This window comes from Falco peregrinus, chromosome 8 (assembly GCF_023634155.1).
Source record: "Falco peregrinus isolate bFalPer1 chromosome 8, bFalPer1.pri, whole genome shotgun sequence".
Classification (NCBI taxonomy): domain Eukaryota; kingdom Metazoa; phylum Chordata; class Aves; order Falconiformes; family Falconidae; genus Falco; species Falco peregrinus.
The window spans coordinates 1796543-1821805 of NC_073728.1; the positions used below are offsets into that span (position 1 = coordinate 1796543).

At 45.3% G+C, this 25263-nt stretch overlaps 1 protein-coding gene across 1 annotated transcript in view; it reads right to left on the reverse strand.

Annotated features, from left to right (window-relative positions):
- Window positions 1–9257: 9257 nt before the first annotated feature.
- PLCL1 (phospholipase C like 1 (inactive)) overlaps window positions 9258–25263 on the reverse strand; it is a 228945-nt gene continuing 212939 nt past the window's right edge. Inside the window, exon 6 of the mRNA XM_055812011.1 lies at window positions 9258–15393. Within this exon, the coding sequence (XP_055667986.1) occupies window positions 15355–15393 (39 nt within the window). The 3' untranslated portion in view covers window positions 9258–15354. The remainder of the gene's footprint in view (window positions 15394–25263) is intronic.

The following is a 25263-nucleotide window of genomic DNA, read 5'->3' on the forward strand; positions in this document are numbered from 1 at the left end:
ATAAATGATTTTTATAAGGTCATATTACATCTTCCTGTATCATCAGCATTCACAGGTACCAGAATATTAATAAAAGATGAGTTTGTGTTATATATGTATATATTTTTCTATGTGTATGTGTGTGTATTGATATACACACTAACATACATACATTTCTTTAGAACTCTGTGCTCTTAGCTTAGAAAAGCTTCACTCTGAAACTCAGGAGTTGAAGAGGAAAAGATTTTTGCACAGAGTAGAAGACACTAGCAGTTGTCTGCTGTAGTGTCATTCAGACACTTGACAAACCCAAACAGGTAAATGTCAGTAAAGACAAAGTAAAGCAGGCCATCGTCGCTGCTTGGGGAAACAGTGGCTTTCACAACCATTTGTCACTAAGTTCCAGTCTTAAGTCTCCTCAAGCAGGAACCAACTCTCAACTATTTAATTTTTAAGTGTTGGTATACATTTTCTCTGGGGTTGTTGGCCAGGGTTCTTGTCCTTCTCTCATGTCTGCCACCATGAAAGTGGATTTACTCCACCTCAAGCAAAACCAGGGAGAAGAAACACAGGCCTTCCATTTGTTTTTCATGAAGAACATTTGCAGTGACTCTACCCTTCTGTGATGACAAAGCAATTTCAGAATTTAACTTCATCAGCTCCTTCACCTTCTTCACATAGTGACATTTGACATGATTACCATAAGGAAGTTTAATCAAGAACAACAGCAGCAAAAACAACCATATTCTGAACTTGCCTCTTCTGATCAGGACAATGTCCTGTAGCTGTCAATGGCTAAGAGTATCCTGTAGATTTAACAGTTCTCTTAACTGGAGACCTGAAAAGGCCACATACACAAAAAAATTATTCACAGACACTTCTGGTAGCCAGGGGCTAGCACCACTACTCTTGAGTGCAACAAAATAACCCTGAGGAGCCAACAGCGGTATTATGCATCAAGAACATGACTGTGCTGAACGAGATGCAGTCAAGATCACAAGGCTATTTTGAAGTAGACATGGTTTTGTAGAAACAGCAATGTTATTCAGTTCTGTTTTCCATTTAATCTTAAACATTATATTACTTTTCTCACAACAATCAAATATTACTGTGATAAAGCTCTAATACTGGCTAAATGCAATAAATAGATCATATATTCATTGTTGACCCTTGCATAACAACTTGCTTTATTTTTAGGTTGCTGGTACTACTGTACCAAGAGCTTATTTAAAATAAGAAATAAAACTTCTGAGCAACAACGTATTGGGACTGTAATGGGAAAAAAAACATAGAAAAGCAAAAGATTGCAAAGTGATAGCTTTGATCAGATCGCCAGCAATTTGACACGAATATATTCTTAACTATAATATAAAAACCCTTATCAAACACACCACAAAACATCTTACAAGACACATGTCTTTTTTTAACGGCATGCAGTGTCTGACAGAGGCAAATTTCGTCCTCACCTTTCACATACAATGAGGATGAGGAGTAAAAGCAAGACAAAAGAAGAAAAGCAGCAGATACATTTAGTGTTCCCTTTACCAAAATAAAGCTTAGCTTATTTGTTGCTTTTGGCTTTCAGCCTTTCCTGCTAAGCTGATGATTGAATTCTTCAGGAAATGATGCATGAGGGGGGGGCGGTTTCCAGCCAGTTCTGTTGAGGAACTGAAGATTCCCAGGAGAGTGATGATAAGATGAAATGATGGGTATGATAGGAGGTATTGCAGATATAGATAGGACGAACAAACCAGCTTCAGCTAAATGCATCCAAAATGCACAAGCCTGAAAGCACATTTAGAAACTATCAGCCTGGAAAGATGCCTGCTTCAGCAGAAATGTCTCGTCAGGGGCAAGCAGCCACTTTAGGACTTCTTAATCAGTATTTCCCAACTGCTGCACTGTAGGCATTCCTCCTGGCAGCACTATTCACTTGCCTGCCCATATGCCTGATCGTAACGGTTGTCTCTTGGCCATATTACTTATTACTTTTACAAGGCAGCAGCCTTCCAGCTGCATGACATATGGAGCCCACAGGCATATTCTTTTAACATATGCTGCATCTTGTCCTTTACACTGTTCCTATTAAGCCAACACAAAACTAAGATATTGGGGCTTCTCTGTCCTGTAAGTAGTCAGTACGTCCAGGAGCAAAAACGGAAAAGCTCCCAGCGTGGGAAGCCTGGCCTGCAGGATTAGTAACAGTAAGGATTAAACACTGCCACGTGTCTAACCAGGCTCTCATGCTGAGTGTTCTTGCCTTGACTTTTCCTTGTAAATTACCTTTCTTTTAACCTACCTTCTCCTTTCAAATAGAGAAGTGCTCTAGAGTACTCTTGTAAAACTTATTCTGAATAAATACTCAATGACAGTTTAAATTAGATCACATCACTGTTGAGCCCATGAGACCTACCAGAAGGCAAAGCACAGATGTAAGATTTACATGAGATATTCCTGATTTATACCCATTTATGTGACAATTGAATCGAAGCAGCATTTTTACCACAGACTGGGACCAAAGACCTGGGTGTTTTACCTGGCTAGCTAAAGAAATTTTATCATCCCCTTGGTCATTCATAGTCTGTTTTGAATTTGCAGTTCAGCTAGGAGACTTGCATTCTTCTGGGTACCAGAAATAAGCATTTGGTTGCGCAAAACCTCTTTGTCACTTCCCCAATGGGCTGTGTAGAAAGCTCCCAATTCCACCATCCAGTATTTACTGCATTCTTAGCGTCAGGTAAAGCAACTATAAAGATGTCTAGTTTGTAGACAAGAGACGTGGAAGTAGTTAGATAGTCAACCCTAGCTTTTTCTCACTGATATATACACCACGTATGTACCCACACAACAGAATCTGCTACATTCAAAACACAGATGACCCAGTGAGTCATAATCATGTACTGAAAGTTTTAATATAGAATTATCCTTTCCTGAAACAGCAGGTCATGAAGCATTCCTTTGTGTTAGGCATTAAGTGGGACCTGAGCAACCTGCCTTTCACGCTATGTGTTTCAAAACAGTTTGGGCTCATGGAGTTGGTGGTTCTCCAGTTATATCTATGCATAGTCTGCACATGGAAGGAAGCAATATATAGAAAGGAAAATCAGAGATGACAGACTGCTCTAAAAAAGCTTTAAAAGAAAATTAGTTGCTCCCCTATCTCTCCAACTGTCTTCCCCAGAAAGGTGTATGCTGTGATTCTCCATTTCATGATAAGCTGCAGTTTCATTCCTGATAGAGCAGTGTACCTAGGCTCAGCATTGCTTACAAGAGTCTGTCTTGGCAAAAGGGGAGAAAACCCCCAGGCTTTCAATAACTGGCATTTTTTTAGCAACTTCAGAAGTGCTGGGAACAAAAGATCCTGCCTGGCCATGCAATTGTAAAACTGGAAAGCAGTTTATGAAATTCTGCTCTCATCAGGAGGTCAAATCTCCTCTTGAAGAGCTAAAGACCTCTAAGTGCTGGTGGCAAGCAGCTCTTTTTCTTTTTCCAATGTCTCTTGGCACTCTTTGCTTCCTATTTGAACCTGGGATTAATGCCAGGCTGTTCCTGAAGCTTTCAGACCTGCAGACCATTTTTCAAACCTCTAAACTAGACTATGGCCACAGTGCAGAGAAGCAGGGTAAATTTAGCCCATGCTGAGTCCCATGGCTAGATTCCTCTGTGATGTCCAACACACTTCACTTAAAATTGACTGAGGAACTTCTTTACTCCACTGCAACACAGACACGCTCCACAGGCTTTGTACCCAAGACATGATGCCTATTTAAAAAGGGAGTCTTATGCTCTTGGTGAAAAATCATTAAGCAGGAATCAGAAAAGTCCTCTGTGTTCCCCTTTAGCCTAAGGCTTGTGGATTAATCTTTCCTAGCAGCTGAAATGCTGAAAGGGGTCTTACAGTGGACTGAACACCGCATGTGTCAGGGCACTGCGCCAGGAGCTGCGGGGGAGCCCCCCGGGGCTGGCAGGGCATTACAGCCAGGGTCTGTCCTACCACCCCAGCCAGGGCCCAGGGAAGCCTGGGGGCAGCCCCAGCCATCAGGCAACTCCCTGGGCATGGTAGTGCCCTATGGCAATAGACAGCATGGAAGTAACACCGTGTGCTCCTGGGGCTGTCACAGAGGAAGGACCATGTAGCTGCCTGACACTAGACTGTATCCATGTTTGAAAGTTTTAAAACACAATGAAGAAAAAACTATATATAACTTTCCAGCAGGAAATGAAGAGGCATTTTGTTTGGTTTTTTTGCATGTGGCAGGCAGAGGGCATGCTCAGCCTAGACCTAAATATAGCCTTCTGCCTGCTTAGGGCCTGTTTATTTTTTCTGTCTCCTGACAGAGGTACACACAAAATTTATTTAACATTAAGCAGATGCAGTACTCGTACGAAACCATACAATCTGTTCTGGAGAAATCTGCAGTAATTTTAAGAAGCCATCAGTTTGCTGGGGGCAGAGGACCACCCACCTCAGCAACACCATGACGGTCATCCATTTCCCAGCAAGGAACCACCATTCTCCCCCAAACACCTGAAACTGGTACTGGGAGTTGGGAAATAAGATGGTCGGATCCAATTGAGGCAATGCTAGGGCATGACTGATCAAGAGTTTTCCACCTGACTGATTTTTCCAATAAAAAGTCACAGACTGTGCTTCCTTCCGAAGTCAGGGGTTTTTTTCTGTCAGCAAAGTCAGACCCACAGTGCTCTGCCCAGCAGCCTTTAAAGCTTTTCCAGTTTCATTTCTGCCTCCAGGAAAATGGCCTTTTTTGGATCCCTGCATGTATAATAACCTCATGGGAAAATTAGCAGCAGTGAAAGTTTCAATGCAAAAGCACTATTTTCCATACACAGAGACTCTGCTGTCAGTGATTACATTAGCAGTCTTAATCTCAGCTCACATCGTCATCGAAAGAGTTTCATTATATATTAAATACTGCAGTGCATATATCCTTGCCTAATTCAATAACGGTTCATCTGATGGAAACATGACAGATCTTTAACTATTAGAACTGAACTATTTCACATAGAAGATTTTTGTCCATTTGCTGGCAAAACTTGTTACTGAATGCAGTGAGTCAATTGAAATATATACTGTATGAGGCACACAGAAACATTCTTCAACTCAATATTTACTAATATCCCTTTTTTTCTTTGCAATATCAAGTTTTTTCTATAAAAAGATACACTGTGAAAAATGAGCTGCACAAATCCAGGGGTGGAACGGGTGCCCCCAGATGACTGGGTCCCTGGGCTGTGCACAGGTCGGTGGGTCTCTTAGACACCTGGTTCCCTGTGGGTTCATGGGTGCCCCAGATGGTGGGGTCCCTGGCATTCCCAAATGCCTCCATCCTGGGAGTCTCCATGAGTCAGCAGTACCCCAGTTGCCCGGGTCCTCAGCCTTTCCAGACACTAGGGTCCTTGACTCTAGGACGGGGTGGTGATATGGAGGTGCTGACCCAGCTGTGACTGCACTCACTGCTGTGGGTGATGAGCCCAGCCTCAATATCACCTTTGCATGGCTGAGAGTGGCACAGGGACTTGGTGGGATTGGGGGACCTGGGTGATGCTGCAGCAGTGGCTAGAGCATGTCAGGAAGAAGTAGCAGGCAGGATGCAGGAAGGACTGGGACAGACGGGAGAGAGGGTGTCATGGGAAGACACTGGGGACATGGGGAGGAAGGGACAGTGACACAGGGACACATGGTATCTGTAGGACCCCTGAGTGCTTTGGTCCTTCCCAAAGCATCCCAACCCTAAAAAGTAGTGTTCCAGGATAGGTGAGGAGTGAGTGCCCAGAAGTTTCAAGGGCCTGCCAAATATCCATGGTAATGGAAGAGGAAAAGAAAGATCAGCACGAGCACAGCTGCAGGAGAGTGTCCCAGGGACAACTTGTTTCTCTAACAGAAAATTGTCTTTTGTAATGCTTGGTGCCAAAGGAGGCACCATTCCAAGTTAAAACAGAGAAATCTGCCAGGCTCACTGACACCAGTGGCCAGGGCTCAGGGCCAACACCCTCCAAAGCAAGGAGCCATCATGGGCACTAGGCACGTCTCAGAGGTGAAATGGTACCCACTCACTGAAAGAACAAATCTCAGCAAAGCCTTGAGGGTAGGCTTTCCAGACCAAGTACCCCCAACTTTAAAGGCTGTACTGGGAAGCTGGAGACAGTCTATTAAAAAAAGCCTACCAGCTGCCACAGGATGTTCCTGCCAGTTCCTCACTGCTCATCCACAGGAGTCCAGAGATGGAAAAGGCACAGCTGTCATGACATGAAGTTGTACTTCTTTAGAAAAAAACCTGCAGAGAAGATAGACATATAAACCTGAAGCTTGAAGTGGTAACAAGAGTTTGGGCAACTCAGAATTACACAACCTGTTTATCAAGCTAACATCTAAAAATCCCAACACAGCAGGGGTAAACCTCACTGTCACTGAAGACTGGGAGCCCATTGTTGATTTTAGCAAAGCCAGGATCTCTCACAAGGCATCAAACACCATTGAAAGAAAATAAAAAGGCTACTGAAAATCCTATGGAGATTTTTTTCTTCTGTGAAGAGCAAAATCTCCATAGGATTTTCAGCAGTCTTTTTAATTTATGTTTCATTTAATGCTTGGGAAGATAAAACCACCAAAGCCTTAACCTCTCATTTTAAAGAATATGAATGTGAGCCTAATTCTCATGAAACACCTATATGAATAACTTCCTCTGTATAAACCTGTGTTTCCTGCAGAGATTCAGAGCACAGATCCAATTCAGAGCACAAAGAGAATAGGCAAGGCAGGTACTTTGACAAAAAATTAGACAAAGAAATGTGAATGCATATTGTGGAGAAAACAGTAAAACTCTTAAACTCTTAGCACATCAATACACCTGTTAAGAAAAGAATCATGGCTATTCACTCGAGCACTTGTTCAATGCCTGAAAACATATCTAAAGATGCACAGGTCTCACTCTCAGAGAAAATTTTTTTATTCTAAGAAAATCAGCTATAAACATGGTTACAAAAGAGCACTAAGCACTGAAAAACGCAGTGCTACTGGGAAAACTGTAGTAATGTATACACCTCTGATGGTCTAGCCAGCTGGATAAACCTCCTTGCAGTCAGGTCTACAAGCAATTCTTCAAGACCCCTACTACCTATGCTATCCCTCAGGTGTCTGCCTTTTGCCAGCCAAGAAATAAAATTCCCAGCTATCTACTTGCCACATCAGCACTTGAATCTGGAGATGGTTTGGAAAGTGCACATGCACTTCTCTTCCACCCAAGTTTCAAGATGATCCTCTTCCAGGAAAAAAGTTCTGTCCCTCTGAACAGAATTATGAATAAGCAGAGGAAATTCAGATGCGCTGTTTCATTTTACATATTTGTGCTCTCCATTTCAGCTGCAGCACACGCTGAGTCTGATTCCAGGTGTTTGACCGGAGCCTGCTCCCAGCACAGTACTGTCACGGAAGGGCTGTGCACGTTGCTGCTGAGCAGCAGGTCCGCTGAGCCCTGATTCCTGAGCTGTGTTCACCGCCAGCTGGCACTCACAAAGCATGTTCAGCCAGTCCTTCTTTGCTGTTTGTCCATGTTCTTTCCGTCCATGCAGCAGACAAGTCTGGACTTCACGTTGCTGGGTCTGGGTCTAACTGGCTACAGCAGTCTGAAGCGACTGCTGTCTAAACGCACAGACTGCACCATGGCATGTGCCTTCTCATCCACTTCCCCTTCCATTCAAGATCACAACACATATCCATGGCAACTGCAGCTACTGCTTACAAGAAAACAGAGACATTAGGAAACATCTAGAATCTCCTTCCACAGTTTGGCATCAAAACATAGGATGCAGATCTAATGCCTCTCAGTTCCCTGGGAGCCATGACCATCTCCTTCCATGGTCTCCTCCAGAGATCCCAGGCCACTAGAGCATCATAGTTACCCTAAACACACAGCAGCAATCAAGAACAGCACTTGGCTTAAAGATAGCCATTTCCGCTTGGATCACAGCAGTGCAGAAAAGATGTGACAGTAGAAGAAAGACAGCGTAGGAAGAGAATTAGTTCATTATACAGGAGCAAGATATGAAATAGCAAGCAGCTTGCATTTCATATGGGCAGAAAGGTGAGGTCTAGGAGAAAAAAAAATTGACGTGATGGAACAGTCTGTTCCAGCAAAGCTCAAAGCTAAATGTGGTACAGAGACACGCTATTCACCCACAAATTCTAAACCTACAGAGGAAGCATAACGCCTGTCAACGTTTTGAATTACAATAGAATTAGCTTAACATTACAGCAAAACCAAAAAAGGCTTAAAAAGAGGACCCTGAAATGGAAGAGAAAAATGAATGTAATGAAAGGGCTTGTTATACTCTGTTGATTCTGGCTGACAGGCAATGAGAACAAAGAGGTTAGAGGGGCTGTATATTGCAAGAGAGTCTGCCACTCCCCGATATTTGTGTACATTTACAAACCCAACTGATCCTTTGGGGTGACAGCAGAGTGAGACTAGAATGACACATACCTGGCAAGACAGACTCTTTTGGATTTGTTGTTTGACTAGCCATCAAAGTATGCACTGTACCTTTTACATGCACTGTACCTTTTTTCTTTTTTTAACTGTTGCTCAGACACTTCATCAATGACTATTTTGTAAATGAAGGTCAGGCTTTTTCATTCCCAGGGATACTGCATATAAACAAAGGAACAGGAAATTCTAGTTCTGGAAAGAAATGCAAGAAGGGATGTTCCAAGACATCCTTCTGGAACATGTGTCTTGTTCTGTAAGGTTGCGGTGATTATAGTCAAGACAGGTTTTGGAGAAGTTACACCTCTCATTAAACCAGCTGATATAACGGGGAAGAAACAGAATTTTCTCAGCCTTCCTGTGTACTTGAAAGCCCCTGTTTTCTTTTTCCCAAGACTATGCAATTTTGTCTTTTTATTACATCTCTTTACAAAGCTAACTAGATCATGCTAGTTATAAGGATGCTACTAAATCATTGCAAATTCTCTGTGAAAAGACACCACAGGCATTAAAATAAAGAAAAAGTTTTCAAAAAATATTTTATCACTTTGTGCTGATTTTGAATCAAGCTGTAAGGACTCTGCACAGATGCTGTAAGTTCAGCTGAGAAGATGGAGTCAACAACAAAAATGTAATCCTTACGTGTGTGAGTTCAGGTAGGAGACAAAAAAAATACAATTAGATCCCACACAGCTATAAAATAGCTATAAAATCATGATGTGTGTCCCCCCCGCCCTGCGCCCCCCCCCCCCCCCCCCCCCCCCAATTGGAATATTTAGCTTGGTATCATCACTCTTGTCAGATCTTAGCCTCACACTTCTGTCTGACAAGATTGAACAACACATATAGCCCATGATCTGGCAAGCTTCAAATTGCACTCTCCACGCTGCTGGGAGTTAGTCGTTACAAAAGGTCTTGTTATCTTGGGCACAAGTAGAAGTTAGACGTTCAGCAGTTACTGGCATTCAACATATGTTGCATGTGCATAACCATCAAAAAAGCAATTTATGAATACATTTCTGTTGATTGTAACCCATTCATCTACATTATCACTATTGCATTGGCTATCATAACAGTTATCTCTATTTCATATTGCGTATGAAATACCGACTGGGTGTGCTTTTCACAGCTGCTGAAATCTTTTGCCTTCACTGAACATGAAAGTGGTATGTTCTGCTTGGTGGTGGCTCTAAAACTTTTTGCTGATGGGGAGTAAAAACTGCTGTACAAAGGAGTTAAAACTTCAGTGTTATGTCACTACTGCATCTTGCTATTCAGAGGGAATAATAAAGGGAACAACAAACTATCAGCAAGGCTTGTGGAGTCTTGATGGGGATGAACTCCACTTTAGCCCAATTAAGTAAGGCAGACCCCCAAGTATTCATCACCAGAAGCATGCAAAATACCAAAACAACTCTTGCATTGTACTTTCCCATCATGGCTTCACATTTCAAGACAGTGAGCAATGCACTTTCTTGGAGTCTGCAACAAGAGGGTCTCTGGTGTCTGTTTTCAAACAACACGGTAGCAGGTTAGGACTTATGCTCATACAGAATCTAGAAGCAAAGCCAGACAATCACACCACAACAAACACATTTAAAACCTTTTGTTTAACTGTGACTTCCAGTAAGAACATTTATGGCTATTGCAGTGGCATCCTTGGGTCTAGGATCCCTTTATGTTTAGTGAGGCATAAGCAGAACTAAAGACCATTCCTGCTTGAAAGTGCTTGCAATTTCAGTGTAAGTAAAAGACAACAGGTGGATGGAGACAAATGGGCAAGCAGAAAAAAATGTGTGCCTACAGAAACAGGGCAATGCTACGGAGAGCGGATCATACTAGCTCCCAGTGCACTAGCTAAGGTGCCCAAACAAGGGCAGTCACTTGGTGTGATCAGCCCCCAGCTACAGCTTCTAATGCTTGAGATGCTCTCCTCAGAGCTATCCTGGACATCTCCCTCATGTCCTGCAGGCAAAGCCAAGAAGTATTAGATAGTGCGATGGGTAATACTGGTCAGCACTGCTTGTCTAATCATTGTCAGGCTTATCTGAGCTACAACACTCTTCCCTGCTCTTCCACCACGTTTAGCAGCCAAACTTATTATGATACAGCAGGCCAGGCCCAGGAGGGACCTGTGCCAGGGGCTTTAATTTTTTAATCTACAATGGGGTGGGCAGAGCTAAAAAATACAGAAGTAATACAGTTTTAGTAATTAAACAGTTGTTCTGTGTCACAGAAAACCTTGCACTGTTGATATTAGAGAGACAGAGATGAAACACTGTATGGAACGGACTGTAAGTGTGTGTGTGTACATCTGTCTTTCTTAATCTGTTGTTGGGCAGTGGGTGTGAGGAGAAAAAGATGTTCTTCCTGCTTCCTGATTTTAAAATATGCATAGAAAATACTTACAGAAGTCACATATACGGACTTACCTAGAGACAACTGATCTTGAACATCACATTTCCAAATGAGCAGATCAAAGATGCACAGCAACAAATTCCCTTGAGGAAGGCAAAGCGAATAGTCTTCAGTTTTCTGGTAAAAAATCTCCACGAAAGACATACTAGAGTCATTGGCCAGTTGTGCAGGGTGTTTACACTTACATTCACTACCAGGAGTTCAGTGTGTCCAGCTGGTCACAGACTCACATTGTCATATCATAATAAAGTGGGCTTCACCACCTTGGCCCAGCTGGTGACTCCCTGAGCTGTTTGTCACACAGCACAGGTAGCCACAGGTGGGCCACACCGGTGCCCGCTGGCCAGCAGGGCTCTCTTGCCCAGCTGAACTGAAAGGCTTGCAGAGCCGAACCATCCCGCTGTCACACCTGCAGCCCAGCACACCACACAGCTCTGTCCCCGCCTCAGCCAAACGCCAGCTCACTTTTACTTGGGAGCATGCAAATATTTACTGCACTGAGAACTAGTTCCTGGGCAAACTCCTTATAAGGTGTGGAGACGTTTATCTCAGGCTGATAAAAAGAAAGCAAGAATGCCTCCTAAAGCAAATTTTGAGAATATTTACATCATTAAACAGGGCTTTCTATCAAGGCTTCCCCTTCCATAGAGATGCATTGCCATGTCGCAGCTCAGCTTTATCTCCAACCATGTGATTCTTTATTATGAAGCCAGTAATAACCGGGCAATAGCTGGCATAGAACAGCAATTGTATCATGCATAGGAATCAAGTATTTCTGCTAAGCTTTAAGGGAAGTGCAGAGCATAAACCCTTGGTATTAACCTTTAGATTGTGATTAAAGACCTTGTCATGTGATTTTACTTATAATTCACTTCACGGAAATGAGAAACAGCAGGTAAGGGAGGCCCAGACATGGCTGCTTTTCCAAGTGCTATATCACTTCTGGAAGATTAAGAAAAAAACTTCTGTTCAAGAAAAATGTATTACAGAACAAATCAGAAAAGCATCTGGGATCATTCCTTCTCTAAAATTAGATGTCTAGTGTTTATTAGATTGGCATGAAAGGTTGTTTGGAATAAGCTGAAAGAAGAGCCAAGGACCAGGAGTAGGAGGCCAAACACAAAGCAGGACACACAAGGCCTCCCAGCAGCAGACTGCAAGAGCAAGCGGAGAAGAGGGAAGGAAAATAAGGAATGCTTGAAAGGTACTGAAGGGTTTTTCCGCAGCGCCATATTGGCACAAGCTGTTTGCAATGAGCAGTTCCCAGCTGCAGTGCTGCTATCGCCAAGCCATCGTTTCCAGCCCTGTTTTTCATTACCAAGCAGAGAAGCAGGACTCAGAAGAGCTCAGTGAGACTCAGCTATCCCAATCCCAAATGGAAAAGTGAGCAACATTCTCTTTCCCACCTCCTCTCATTCTTTGGTATCTCTTTCTGTCTCTCTGAAAAATTTTATATTTAATGAAGGTGAACATTTTCTAGTTTTTGCAGGGGACATTAAAAAATTGGAATCAGTGTGTAGTAAAGTACCACCACTGAGGTGCACCAGGAGAATTTCCAGTGATCTTTCTGTTCCTCAGGAGACTGGGGCCTTGATTTTCAGACCAGAAATGGGAAGGAAAGAGCAAGAAATGGCAACTACTTTCCAGGTTTTATAGACCTTCTGCTCCTGTTGAGTGCTGAGACATGATTTTGCCCTTCACACGTCCTGCTCTAACCAGTTCAGAGCCCAATGGGAATTTGTTGAAGAGTCTCTGTTTAACTTGGAATTCCTTCAAGTTAGTCTGGCTTTTTACCAGCTACATTTGCCCATCAGACCTCCTCTCTGGGTGTGCCCTAACACTGTGAAAGCACTATACAGCTGCTTTACAGCTAGCTTTTTTTAGGCTTAAAGAAAAGAGGAAGAGTGGAGGATCTGAGCAATGAAAATGTAACTGCTACATCAAGTTCTGAGAAAGCAAGAAACTAGAGTGCACATATATAAGCTATCATACATGAAAAAATAACAGAAGGTGAGACTATAGTTTTCCTCTCTTGTTTTCCAGACATAACAGAACTCTTTCAAGTGCCTGGTGAAACCAAACCTGTTTTCTTAGAAAGGACCTACAGCCCACCTGTATTTACATCAGGAGTGCAGGGAAGGTGAGCAGTGTGAACCCCTGTGGGAAGTTCCAAATAGATACACACGCACACACATGCACACACACACACTGCCTGTACAAAGGCTGCAAGCATGGTGGGAAAACACTGCAGGACTACAAAGATTATGCAGGAGCAACAGCCTGTGCATGGCTCCATTTCAAACCAAACAGGGACAGTATTTTTTGTTCTTAGCTAGTTTCTTAGCACTCAGGAAATCAAATGCCACATTGTTCTTCCCTTTATGCTTGGAATAGGACCCTAGTGGTCATCAGAGTGCTATCTGTTAGGAAATTTTAGGGGGGTTTCTTTTCTTAACAAATTTTATCTTTTCCAAGAAATAATTTCAATAATTTAGAATCAGTTGTTGTAAAAGTGTATCTGCTTGATAAAAAATTTGCAAAGTTGACTAGACCCTGGAAAGCTGACAAGCCCATGGAAGCCTTTACACTGGTTACAGTGGGAACAAGCTCTGATCCTACGCAGACTGCCAGATTTCACACAAGACAGCTAAGACTGGATTGAAAAACAGAAGTAAAAGAAAAAACCTTTCAATGAAAATAATCGGCTGTTCGTAACATACAGATGAAAATTGTTTTTACCCCTGATCTGCCCTTGCCCCTTTAAACTCTTAAATCACAACTAAAATTACTGTTGTCTTCCTGTAACCCTTCCATATGTCATTCAGGTCCATTGACTCTGCTCTATTTATTTAAGCCTACTTTGGCATGTCCATTCCTCTGACACCATTTTTACTGAGTGAGCCCAGCACAGTGGGAATTTTGATCTCCTCCTGCCACTTACACAACTCCTCCCCCTCTAATGAGAATTTGGGGCACAAACACACACTGCCACAGATCCACCTCATGAAGCAGCAGCTTGATTCCCTATAGAATGGTGAAAAAAACCTCAGTCTTATTGAAGTTAAAACATGCAGATAGTTCTATTCTTCTAAGAATACTTGGCTGGCATATTTAAAGCCCCATTATTTCACAACATGTGATTAAAACAGACTGTTCAGAGGGGAGCAGGTTTCTTTCCTACCCACTCCCTTTCATGACCTCTACTGAGTTGTGGTTAGACTTGCCTCACAAAATTTTATCTAGAGAATTTGCACAAATCTTTGAGATAGAGCTAAGAAAAGATGTTGCCTCTGAAGAACCAGCCTCATACTCAAATTCCAGTGGCCTAAAAACTCAAACTCCTCAGCCCTGCACTGAGTGGGGAGGCAGGTATATGTCCTTTGCAAATGTGGAGTGATGCCTTGTATGTATGCTCTGGGATGAAAAGCAATCTCAAGAGCATATTTGAGCTCACCAAGCCTTAGAGCCTGCCTGATTTCTGCCCACACCAATGGCTAGTAGCCCAGCTCTGCTGCAGCTGTGAAGGCACACCCCATTTAGCAAGAGCTGAGCTGAGAATACTTACTAGCAGATGGGGCTGCCCAGGTCACATCTCTGCCCAGCCACAGACAAAAGCAAACCTGGATGAGGTCAAATACACTTAGGCCTCCAGACAGGTCTAGACACCTGGGCAAGACCTCTTTACTCTGGAAAGGCAGTGAGCAAACCTGCCTGAGAGAGCAGGCTTAGACATCGCAGTGACCCAACTGACAGCAGGACAATGCCTAATGACAAACGTGAAGACTTTACAGATCATTGTAGTTGAAACAGGTTCATTTTTAGGCACCTCATTCCAATATCCCTTTAGAAACTGTGACAACCCAAAGACCTCAGCTTTTGGGGCTAGGTCATACCTCAAGGTCACCAACACCTTGCCCCAGTCTTCTGGGAAACAAGCACTGAGCAGAGATTCTGAAACAGCACTACAGTCTGTGCTCATGTGATGGACAACCAGCTGCCAGGGGCACAGAGTGCTCAGAAAAACCTTGTTTCTGACTCAGTGAGTCAGGAGGAATATTGTAAGTAATTATGTCCAAAAAATATCTTTGATCCAAATTCTTGTCCCTTTTTTTTGTTGCAGAAGACAGATTATTGTTACAATCTGCATTTGAATACATCTTGGGGCATAAAACATCGTGTACAAAGGGTGCATTTAACATCAGTGCTGAGCCTTGCACACCCGGTCACACAAACCTTTCTACTCACCAGATAATCCCTTTGAACTTTGTGGGATCCTCCACGAGACAGAACCACCACATCTTTGTGCACGAAGGCAGCACAACTTACGTTACTGCTCAGAGTATGGCCCAATCTTTTATTAAAGATATTTCAGTGAGGCTCCTATGGAATTTCTGCAAAGCAGGCTTTTGCCATATAGCTTGAACATGATGGCCGATGGGATCTGGCAGCAAGTTCAGAGGAAGCGAAGCATCCAAGTTCTGTTCCAGTTTGCCTGCAAAACATGATACATTAAATGTTTGTTTGTGATGATCTGCTTTATTTGGCAGGCAAGACAAAAGGATTCAGTCGTCCAGTAAAGCTTTCAAGCAGGAATAGCCAGGAAATCAATGCAAGAAGAAACAAACAAGCAAAAAAACCCCCAGGATCCTCCAACCCTAAAGCAAGGCAGAATTTATGCTTAAAATGCAACTTTTTTTCGCAAATAATATCTTTACAAGAAGAAATGGAAATTCAGAAGCACCTTTGGCTTCACTCAGATGATTTCCATCGAGGCCACCATAATCTTCCTTTGTATACTTGGTTACTGATGATGTGTTAATATGAGACATACTCATCTTGTTTGCTTTCTGAACTGTTTCTGGCAGAACCAGACACTGTGCATACTCATTCAGCCAGGGTAACGGTACCACAGACAGCTGTGCCAGGCCATATCCATAAGCACCATGAGGTGGGGGCAATGAAGATACTGCAGGCATGAATAACTGTGCAACCTGCAAAGGCAAGGTCACCACCAGTTTCCCAAAACAAGCCCTCGAGAAGCCGGTGCTCAGCCTGCCCCAGCGGCTCGCCTAGTGCTTATGGTGAGCCAAGTGAATAGGCAGCTCCTCTGGCACAGTGGCATAAGAAAGCAGTGAAAAATTCAGTGTCTGCTTCAGACGCAGATGCACACAGACTTTCACGTGTTCAGACTGGTTTTCCCCTTAGGACTGGGGCTGTGCTGGCCGCCTGTGCTCCTTGCTGCTGCCCTGCAGCTTATTTCAGAATACTCTGGGAGAAGAAACACAGATATATCTCTAGAAACTACGCAGTGATCGGTACAGCTGGAACATCCTTCACCCAGCCAGCAGAGTTGCTGGCTTCAGCCACTGCAGTTTTATTTCAGCTCCAGCAACACTGTTCAGCAGAGCTGTAACAGTATTAAACCTGTCACTCCCCTCCCTGGTGCTGCTAGAGCAGCCGGTGCACCGGGTGCCAGACGGGCTGCTTGAGCCGCTGGCTGCTTCCGCCGGGTACCAGGTTGATTGCGCTGGAGGGGATGTGCACCGTGCAGCTGTTACGACGATGAATGCATGCAAGGCTCCAGTTCTGGGGGAAACAGATCCACACCTGGGTTATCTCAAAGCTGTTATCTGTTTGATCTATTTTCTCGAGTCATCATGGGGAGAAAGTAGTAACGTTTTTTTTAGTATTTCATAGTTATAATCCCAATGGCTCAGAAGTGCTGCTGGGAGAGTTTTGAGGCCTAAAACTCATCCATCAGCCACAAGACAGGCTGCAATCTTCCAAAGCAGTAAGAGCCTGAAATTCAGAGGTAGTGTCATTGGCACACGGCTGAATGACCTTGGCCCACAATCCGATGTACTGAAGAGTAATCTGATGACAGAAGCCGTTTCTATATGAACTAGTTTTGTACCTTCCACATCCTGCATTTCAATTTTTATAGCTATCCTTCAGTCGGAGCAAAAAGGCTCCAAACAAGATCAGGATCCTGTGGTGGCTGGACATCGAACATACAGTATTGCCACTGCCAGGAGCTGTTTTGGACCCGAACAGCCTAGCCTCGCTGTATCAGTCACACTGTAAAGAGGTAAAGAAGGATTAGGCACTTTCCCAAAACAGGATGTCTCAAACTCAGCTTTAGGCTTCAGAGGGCCAAGCCAGTGCCCTTGCTACAGGCAATTCTTCCTCTTCTGAATGACAGAGGCAGGTTTTACAAAATTGCAGCAAAATTTTCTTTGGGTTCTGACTGATTGGTAAGATTGCCTGCTAGTGGACGCTCAGTAGGAAAGCAAATGCTCCAAGTGGGCTGTTCTCCATCCCTTCACATCTTTTAACATTTTAGTAGTGGTGTCAGTAGGGAGCACGAAACCTCAGAACTATTGAAAATAAAACCCCTGCAGTTCCTTTATTGCAATACACAACTCTCCATCATCAGCAGAGTTTGCTCTCAGCTCTGAGTTTTCCCATTAAAATAAGTCCACTGAAGCCAGCTGTGACCAGGTCTTTGTCCTGCACCTGATTTACCCTGTCAAAGCATCTCTTCCATCTGAGACTCAGCAGGGAAAATAGAATCATCTGTCTGTGATTCTACCTCTAGTCAAATCCCTTGTGCCCTAATGAAGGTGACAAAGGTAGTATTTTCTGTAACATCCAACAGTTTACTGGTACGGCACATTAGGGGTATCACTTAGTTCATAATCTCCTTCCTGTATTCCAGTTTAGGTGGAAGCAGGACAGGTTTTATCTTGCAGTGTTTAAGAAACTGTTCAGATACACTCCCTTCTCTGTACTTTTTAAAGTTCTCTGCTGTTCTGTTCATTTTTGCCATAGAAAGACACAACTTTTCCTCTAAATGTCTGCAAACATGGGAGGAAAATACAGGTTCCTCAAGTACCTCTGTCTTCATCTCATCAAATGTAGTCTCTCAGTTTGGAGTGGATGTGTTGCTATTTCTACTGCACTTCAAAAGAACGAAGCTTCTCTTTTGTCAGAAATTCTTCTTAGGAAAGCGTAAAGCAAAATTAATATTTTGCATACTGCATTCCCAGCAGCCAAGCCTTTGAACAGTAAAAATTCTAAGTTTTCTGAATAGTCCAACTGCTCAAATGACTTCTATTAATAATTTGTCAGAAGGATTTAGGACAAGTTTCTTGAAGGCATATTGATCATTTTGAATCAACGTACAGGATAATAACTCTGGAACAGCATGTACAAAGCTGCCAAGTAAAAGTCATCCTTTCAGATAATCATATTCATGAGGTCAGCAGAGGACACTAACTCTCAGCACTTTGCTAAGTTTCCACATGACCTCTTCCCCCTGGGGTGTGAGATTAGATGGGCAGAAAAACTAGTTACCGCATCTCCCAGCCAGTCATCGGCACTGAATCTCTCAGTACTGCTACTGAGTCAGCTACGGATCGCAGCAATCTAAAGTCACGGCCAGGGCACAGAGGGAAGGAAATGAAAGGACCGGCTGTGGTGACGTCCCTTACCTCTTCTTTGTCCACCTGCCTCTCTCCTACACATCCCACCCAGGTGCGCAGGGGTTTGCGGCACTGTTCATAGGCACTGGCACTCTCACTGCTCTGGCCATTGTACCCAAGGAGGACCAGGGTCCCTGGCAGCTTGAAGGTGGAAGGTGGATTGAGATTTAGGGGCAGAGATCTGGGAAGGGCCAGCTGGATCATCGCATCCCGTCGTGCCATGGGGCTACTTCGAGATTCAGTATCCTCCACTGCTGTGCACAGATCAGTGGGACTTACTGGGAGCCTGAAGCACAACATAATGGCTCAGCCATCCGTCCCAGGACGGGAGTATGCAGTTGGACAGCCTGCTCATACGGCGGGGAGCAAAGTAGGCTGGTGCATTTGGGATGATGCAGCTGGCTCAGCCAGCCAAACTACAGAGGGAGGCCTTTCACACAGGGAGAGAAAAGCAGAGGTAGAGATAAGGCTCTGTTATCTCTATGGCAACTGCCAGGGAGCTGCACCATGCTCGCCAGGGGAGAAGGGAAGAAGGGAGGAAAGGCAGAGGGGAGAATAAAACCCAGAAAGTATGGCCAAGAAAACACTTAGCAGGGAGAAACCCACAACAAAGGGAAAAAACAGAGGTGGGAGAGGAGCAGCACAGCCCACTGCTGCTGAAGGGGAAAAGCAAAGGGCTCATGACTGGCATCCAAGGAGGAGGCTCTTGAGCTGCCAACATGGGGGCAGCTCCGCCACCCTCCCCGTCTGCACCCTGCAGCACACAGTCCGCTGCAGCCAGGCACCTCTCTCAGGCAGGGCAGTGAAACTTCTGTCATTTTCTAGGAGACACCAAAAAATGTGTGAGACTCAAATAACTGCGCAAAGGTCTTTAAGCCCGAAATGCCAGCAGTACTGCAGTGCATACATAATTTAAGGTCTGAAATATTCATTTTACTCAAGCCACAGATGAATATTAAGCTCAGATGAAGATGCCAGATGGGTGATGAATATATTATATCCACTGAAATCCATCTGAAACAATGCAAAACAAATATTGAAAAACAGCAGGCCAAGGATCATGCCAAAGCTGTACAACTTGTTTCGTGTTTGCATCAGGGTACAACGAAAAAGCAGCTTTGACTCAAAGTAGCCACATTTGTTCAGCTTTCCCTCATCCATTCTGTCCAATCTGGAAGTCAAGGTGAAAAACTCACTCCTTTCTTTCCACACAGCCACAGCACAAGAAGTTATTCCCCCCTGCCAAGTGGAAGTGTAGTGTGCTTCTCCAGGCCTCCAGGAGACTTCTGTCCCTACTCATCTCCCCTCAGTTAGTCAGCAGTCATTCATATGCCCGAATGATTTCAGAGGAAGGGTGGAAGATGATTCCTAGGGACTTCCCTTTACATAGATAATAGAAAGTGGTTTGCACCACTGACCTCTGGGACTCAGAAGAAAACACGAGTGCAGAAGCCTTGCCAAGCAGAGGAATTAACAGCACAGCCCCTTCCAGGCTGGGAGGACATTCACTTAGCACAGAAAATCTCTCAGCTGCTCATGCAAGCAGAGGACAGGCTGCCAGCTCAGCAGCAGGTCAGAGACTTACTCCAGGCTGAACATCACATGAAACCTAGAAACACCAGGCTGAACGACACGCTTCCTCACAAAACCTAGAGTGAGGCTTCCCAGGCTGAAGTGCATCTACACTACCCCCAACTTCTCTCCAAGGCAAAGGCACGAAAAGCTTTTCCCCAGTGGCAATGGGAAGCAGCCAGGTTCATCTGACATAGGTATGGGAGATATTGCCCTCGCCTTGGCGCCAAGGAGACGGAGGGACCAAGGTAGTCACATCCCTCAACACGACCATGGGCTGGCTCAGATCCCCAAGCTATGTCCTTGCTGCTACAACCTCCTCAGTAGCTGCCTTTCTGCAAGGGAGAGATGCTGCCCTTCGATGAGGGCCAGGTTTGGGCAGGGTGTCCTCAGCTCCTCCAGGGGACGGGAGTAGGGAAGGTGGTGAACGCTGAGAGAACCTCAACCACCAGGCAGTACCTCTGAGCTCCTCTCTTCCTTTTGGCAAGACAAGAGCAATGAAAGCACGGTACCACATGGACTGCTGAGGAGTAACTGTGCAGTAATCTGCTGCAGCTCACATTGCCATCCAATTTATCAATGCACCAGCCAATTTACAAGTGGGAGATTGGCATCACCTGTGCCCCAGGGATGAGCTGTGAAAGGGACTACCGCCATATGGCTCATACAGAGCACGAGGGATTATAATGACAAAGCATGGCCTCACAGACTGCGGTTCCTTTACTTCAGAGCCTTTTGGTTACCTGCCCTGTTCTCTCACCTTGCTGCCAGTTTTTGATCACTGAGCAGCAGCCATGAATCAACCCGCTGGGAGCTGCCCCGTATCCACAGGTAGTTCTTCAGTTCAGTGCTTGTCAAACAAGAAGTTTAGGCTCCATTAGTTAAAGGTATGAATTTAAGGCAAGTCTTTTGAACTGCATCAAACACTGTTGGGGATACTCACATTCATAACTACTTTAGCCTTAATTAGGTAGATCTTAATTAACTTTCAAATCCAGGCCATTTTAACTGTCCACATATGTTTAACACCATTCAATCACTGGGAGAATGAACTCGGGTTTTTTTCTTGGGGTACAGACGGACAACCAAGTTACAACGTACCAGCTGAGTCACAGCATTTGCTTGCGCTTGCACTGTAACCCTTCACAAACGTGACATCTGACACATCAACACAAACGTCTCCTTGAGGTTTAAACGAAAGCTTTGCCTCACGGCTGCTGCAGGACAGGAGAACCTGCAGCATTACCTCAGCTCTTGGAAGCAGGAGAATTGATCACGCCTGTAGGATGAAGAGAGAAATGGCCCCAGTAAATGCCTGTGGGATAAAATGATGCGTGTGCTCTGTGGAAAGGACACTCTTGCCTCGGCCAGGTCAGCTGGGGATCACTTTATGTACACTGAAACAAACCTCTTTTCCACAAAGCAAGTGTCTACACAGCACCAGGCTTTAGCTCTCCTCCTCTCCCTGGGAAGGGGGACACGATGACGAAGGCTGCTCTGCACTGTCCCCACAGGCTCACACACGGGACCTCTCACACGTGTATCACATGGAGACAGCCTCAGCTGTGGCAGCTTGTAATTGGTCTTCCCCCCACACACACTTAGGGGTGCCCAAGGCATTAGCAAAAAGCCTCCTTATCTTCTCAGGCACGCTGGCCCTGCCTGCCAGGGCAGGCGCAGCCTCTCCATCCTCTTCTCATGCCGTGCAGCCCAAAGGAGCACTTTTAGCACAAACTTGCATGAAAAGGACGGACCAGCAAAGCAAAAGGCTTCGAGGCAATTATCTTCTAAACAATTCAGTTGTCCTGCTGCAGCACCTGAAGTTGTTACAGAAAAGCCTTTGTTTTCCACTTCATACAGCATTTTAAAGGATTTTTAACCCCATGACAAGGTGCAGTGCAGTGCCTGTAGTTAATGGTGATACAGAAGAGACTTAAAGTGCCTTTGGCTCTCCAAGCCAAAGCACAAGCAGGGATGGAGAAGCCCTCTGAAGAGACCTGACATGCTCATTGGAAACCTTCCCGTGATGACTTCCCTCAGCATTTGCTGATGTCCTGGGCCCCACCAGGAGTACACAGCTCAGTGGGAACCTTTCACCAGCAGAAAGCCAGAGATACGGTAGAGGACTGTGGCACAGCAGCAATAACAAGCATGAGGCTCCTCAGGGAGGCCAAAACAAACAGCTGAGGACAAGCCTGCACCAACATGGCCAAAAAAGGTGTGTTTGCTCAAAAACCATTGCAAACCATGAGCTGGAAGAAGGTGGATAAACAAAACCAGCAGAGATGGTGAGATGCAGCCTCATAGCAAGGACTGTGCTGTGTATCTTGCAGCTGGGCACGCAGCACAGAGACCTCTCAACCTGTGTCAGGGTGCGAATGCAGCTGGTGTAGCCCAGCTCGCAGTGCACTGCTGCCGATGCAGAACCCTTCGTATGGATGTCCTGCCTGTAGTGGGAGATGGAAACCCTGGGGTTTCGGTTGCAGGAAACCTGGGATTTTCTGTGCTCCCTTTCAGTACAAAACTCTCACCGTCAGGGTGATACATGGGTAGTTTCACTGAAGCAAAGGGGATTGCTCGGCCGCCATAGATTTTGCTGAATTGTAGCCTGTGCTCATGTTATTCAGATCAGGGTTTCCAGGTAGAACAATCTCCGGGGAAAAAAAAAGTACCCATGATCTCTTGTCCTAAATGGTGAGTTCAGATACCATAATATGAAGGGACCAGTAAAATTCTGTAACTGAAGTATTTTGGGCAACTGTTCATACCAGCATCAGCACAGAACAAGAGAAGATGTCTTTGTGGCTTCCTCTAAGGGGACAGCATAGGCTCCTTTAAATGCTGGAAGCAGTTCAGGTGCTGGAAACCCTTTCACATGACAAGTGAAAGCCCTGAACTCTCTTGTATAACCTATATATTTTTTTTCTTTTTACAAGAAGATTCATTGACCTGAAAGGAGGATTACTGACTAAAAGACACGAGATTCAGGCTACCAGGCAGAAATCCTTACTAATCTTTGCTAATCTTATGCCTGCTTAAACTCTGCTTTCAAAAATTTCTGTGCAATCACTTACAAAACAACCTAAAGGCAGACCAATGCCATTAATTACCTTTATCCCTCAGCATATCTCTCTCATCTGCCTCAAAAGAAAAGCTTAACCTCCCAGTTAAAAGTTTTCCTTGGACTTAGAGGTTCATGGAGGACAGGGAGCTGTGGGCTGCGTGGGGAAGGCAAGGTCTGCATTGCATTCCCAGGGAGAAGTTTGGCTCCTGCTCTGCCACAGACCTTGGGTCCCCATTAGCCGATCCCCTGCGCTTTCTGTCTCCACGTCCCTCACGCATCCAGTGAGGGCACGCCACCTTGGCAGACGGATGCAGGAAGCAGAAATACTGCATAGCGCAATAGCATTAAAATAATGACAGTCCCAGCCATGGGAGTCCGGAAGACTCATGGGAGCCCTTCCAGGAAAAGAGGACAAACCTCTCCATTCCTTGAATAGGTGTCACAAAAAAATGGTGATTTCTTCACCTGTTTCCCTGCCACCTGGCACAAACCAACCACTCGGCAGGGACCTCACAGGAATGAGGTGCCTTCTCCAAGAGGAAGACACTCACTTGCTAAAATACAGCATGAGACCAGAGGCTGCACGCCTTCCTCCCTGCCACCCTGTGTCCTTGCAGCCCTCCCGCGCCTGTGCCCCATCCCGCAGTGCCGAGCAGGGCACGCGTCAGGCCCCACTTGCCCGCTCGCCCATGCACAAGGGCTGACCCTCTGCCACGGCAGGAGGCAGAAGCGCAGCTGTGCTTCGCACCGAGTCTCTCTGGCAGACATAACCACACAGGCAACAGTACTAAATCCCTGCCTGACGTCTCAGCCACCCTGGATGCCGTTAGAGGCAATTTTCTGTCCAGCTGCCCGTTTTAATGGGATGTGCAGTTAAACAGATTCATCCTTTCAGCTTTGCTCTGCAGAGCCTTCACTCTCCAGCCACTGCTCCCATCCCAGGGAATGACACAGTGCTCTCCGTGTCTCTCTCTTGCAGGCAGGCACATTGCTCAGAGAAGTAGCTCTTGCCAAGTATACAACCTAGAAAGCCACCTGCTCCACTTTTGTTCTTTGAACTCCCTGCAAGCAATTTGGCTTTCCCAGGAGAAGGTGCAACTGTTTTCAGTGCAGGAGGAAACAGAGGATTCACGATGTGCTATAAAAGCACAGCCAGTCCCAGGGAAAAGGTTCATTTGCCTCACTGAGGGGGCTGAAACCGTTTACGTGGGAGCAGCAGACACACCCTAGGATCCCTGATGCTGACCTTCCAAACTTCATGACACTGTCCTTGGGCCTGCTTCAGTCTCCTGAAGATTATCTTCATGTTCCCATCAGGCCAGGTTGCAATGTTAGTACCATACAAAAGAAGATGTGGCACATTACCTTCCTGATAGGTCTCCGTTTCCTCCCTGTGGCTTTGCTCCTGCCAGAAATGCCGCTCTGCTCGGGACTGCGGTGTCTGGCATTTGCTACAGGGAACTCTCGGCTGCCCACCCCACGGCAGGGCCACAGTCCACCTCAGGCCACAATGCACAAGGCAGCGAGCACACAGTCCGTGGAGCTGAGAGCCACCCTTTCTCCTTGTTTTGCAGATGTGAGGGTTCAAACCGTTTAGTACCACAAAACCGCTCTTAGTGAACAACAGCAGCATCTGCCCCGATGTCTTTACAGGGTAACCTGGATCCCCACAACCCCACCACCATCTTTATTGGGCTCTCTTGGCCAAAGTATGAAATGACTGAAGAGATATATCACTTGGCCTTGTACAAGTGCGCACCTTGTGACGAGCTGTATTTTATGCAGATAAGGGCTTTGTTTCTCTCCAAGGGTTTCTACTACAAATACTTTTAAGGTATGGCATGAAGGAGGCACTGTTAGGATAAACCTGATCCTCTCCTAAAGGATACAGTTAAAACAGGTGGGACAAACCACGACCCAAAAACACCTGATTCAGCACTGATAGTAAGGTTTAGCTGCCCAGGAAAACCTCCCTGGCACAGGATGGCTGGCAGCCCCATGCACAGGGCTGCTGCCACAGGCAGTGACCGCCACCGCTGACCCCAGGAGCCCACCCCAGTCTCCCTGTTGGGCTGAGATGCTGCAATTGTGCGGCTTCTCTCAGCAGGAGCCCCTTGGCCCTGGCTTGGGGAGCTCCCAGGGGCGGGAGGGTACTGCGCAGGGATCACCAAGCCTCTTGCAGCACCGAGCCTTTCCAGGATATGGCTCAGCGTACCTTCTGCGTCCTGCGTAACTTCTAGGA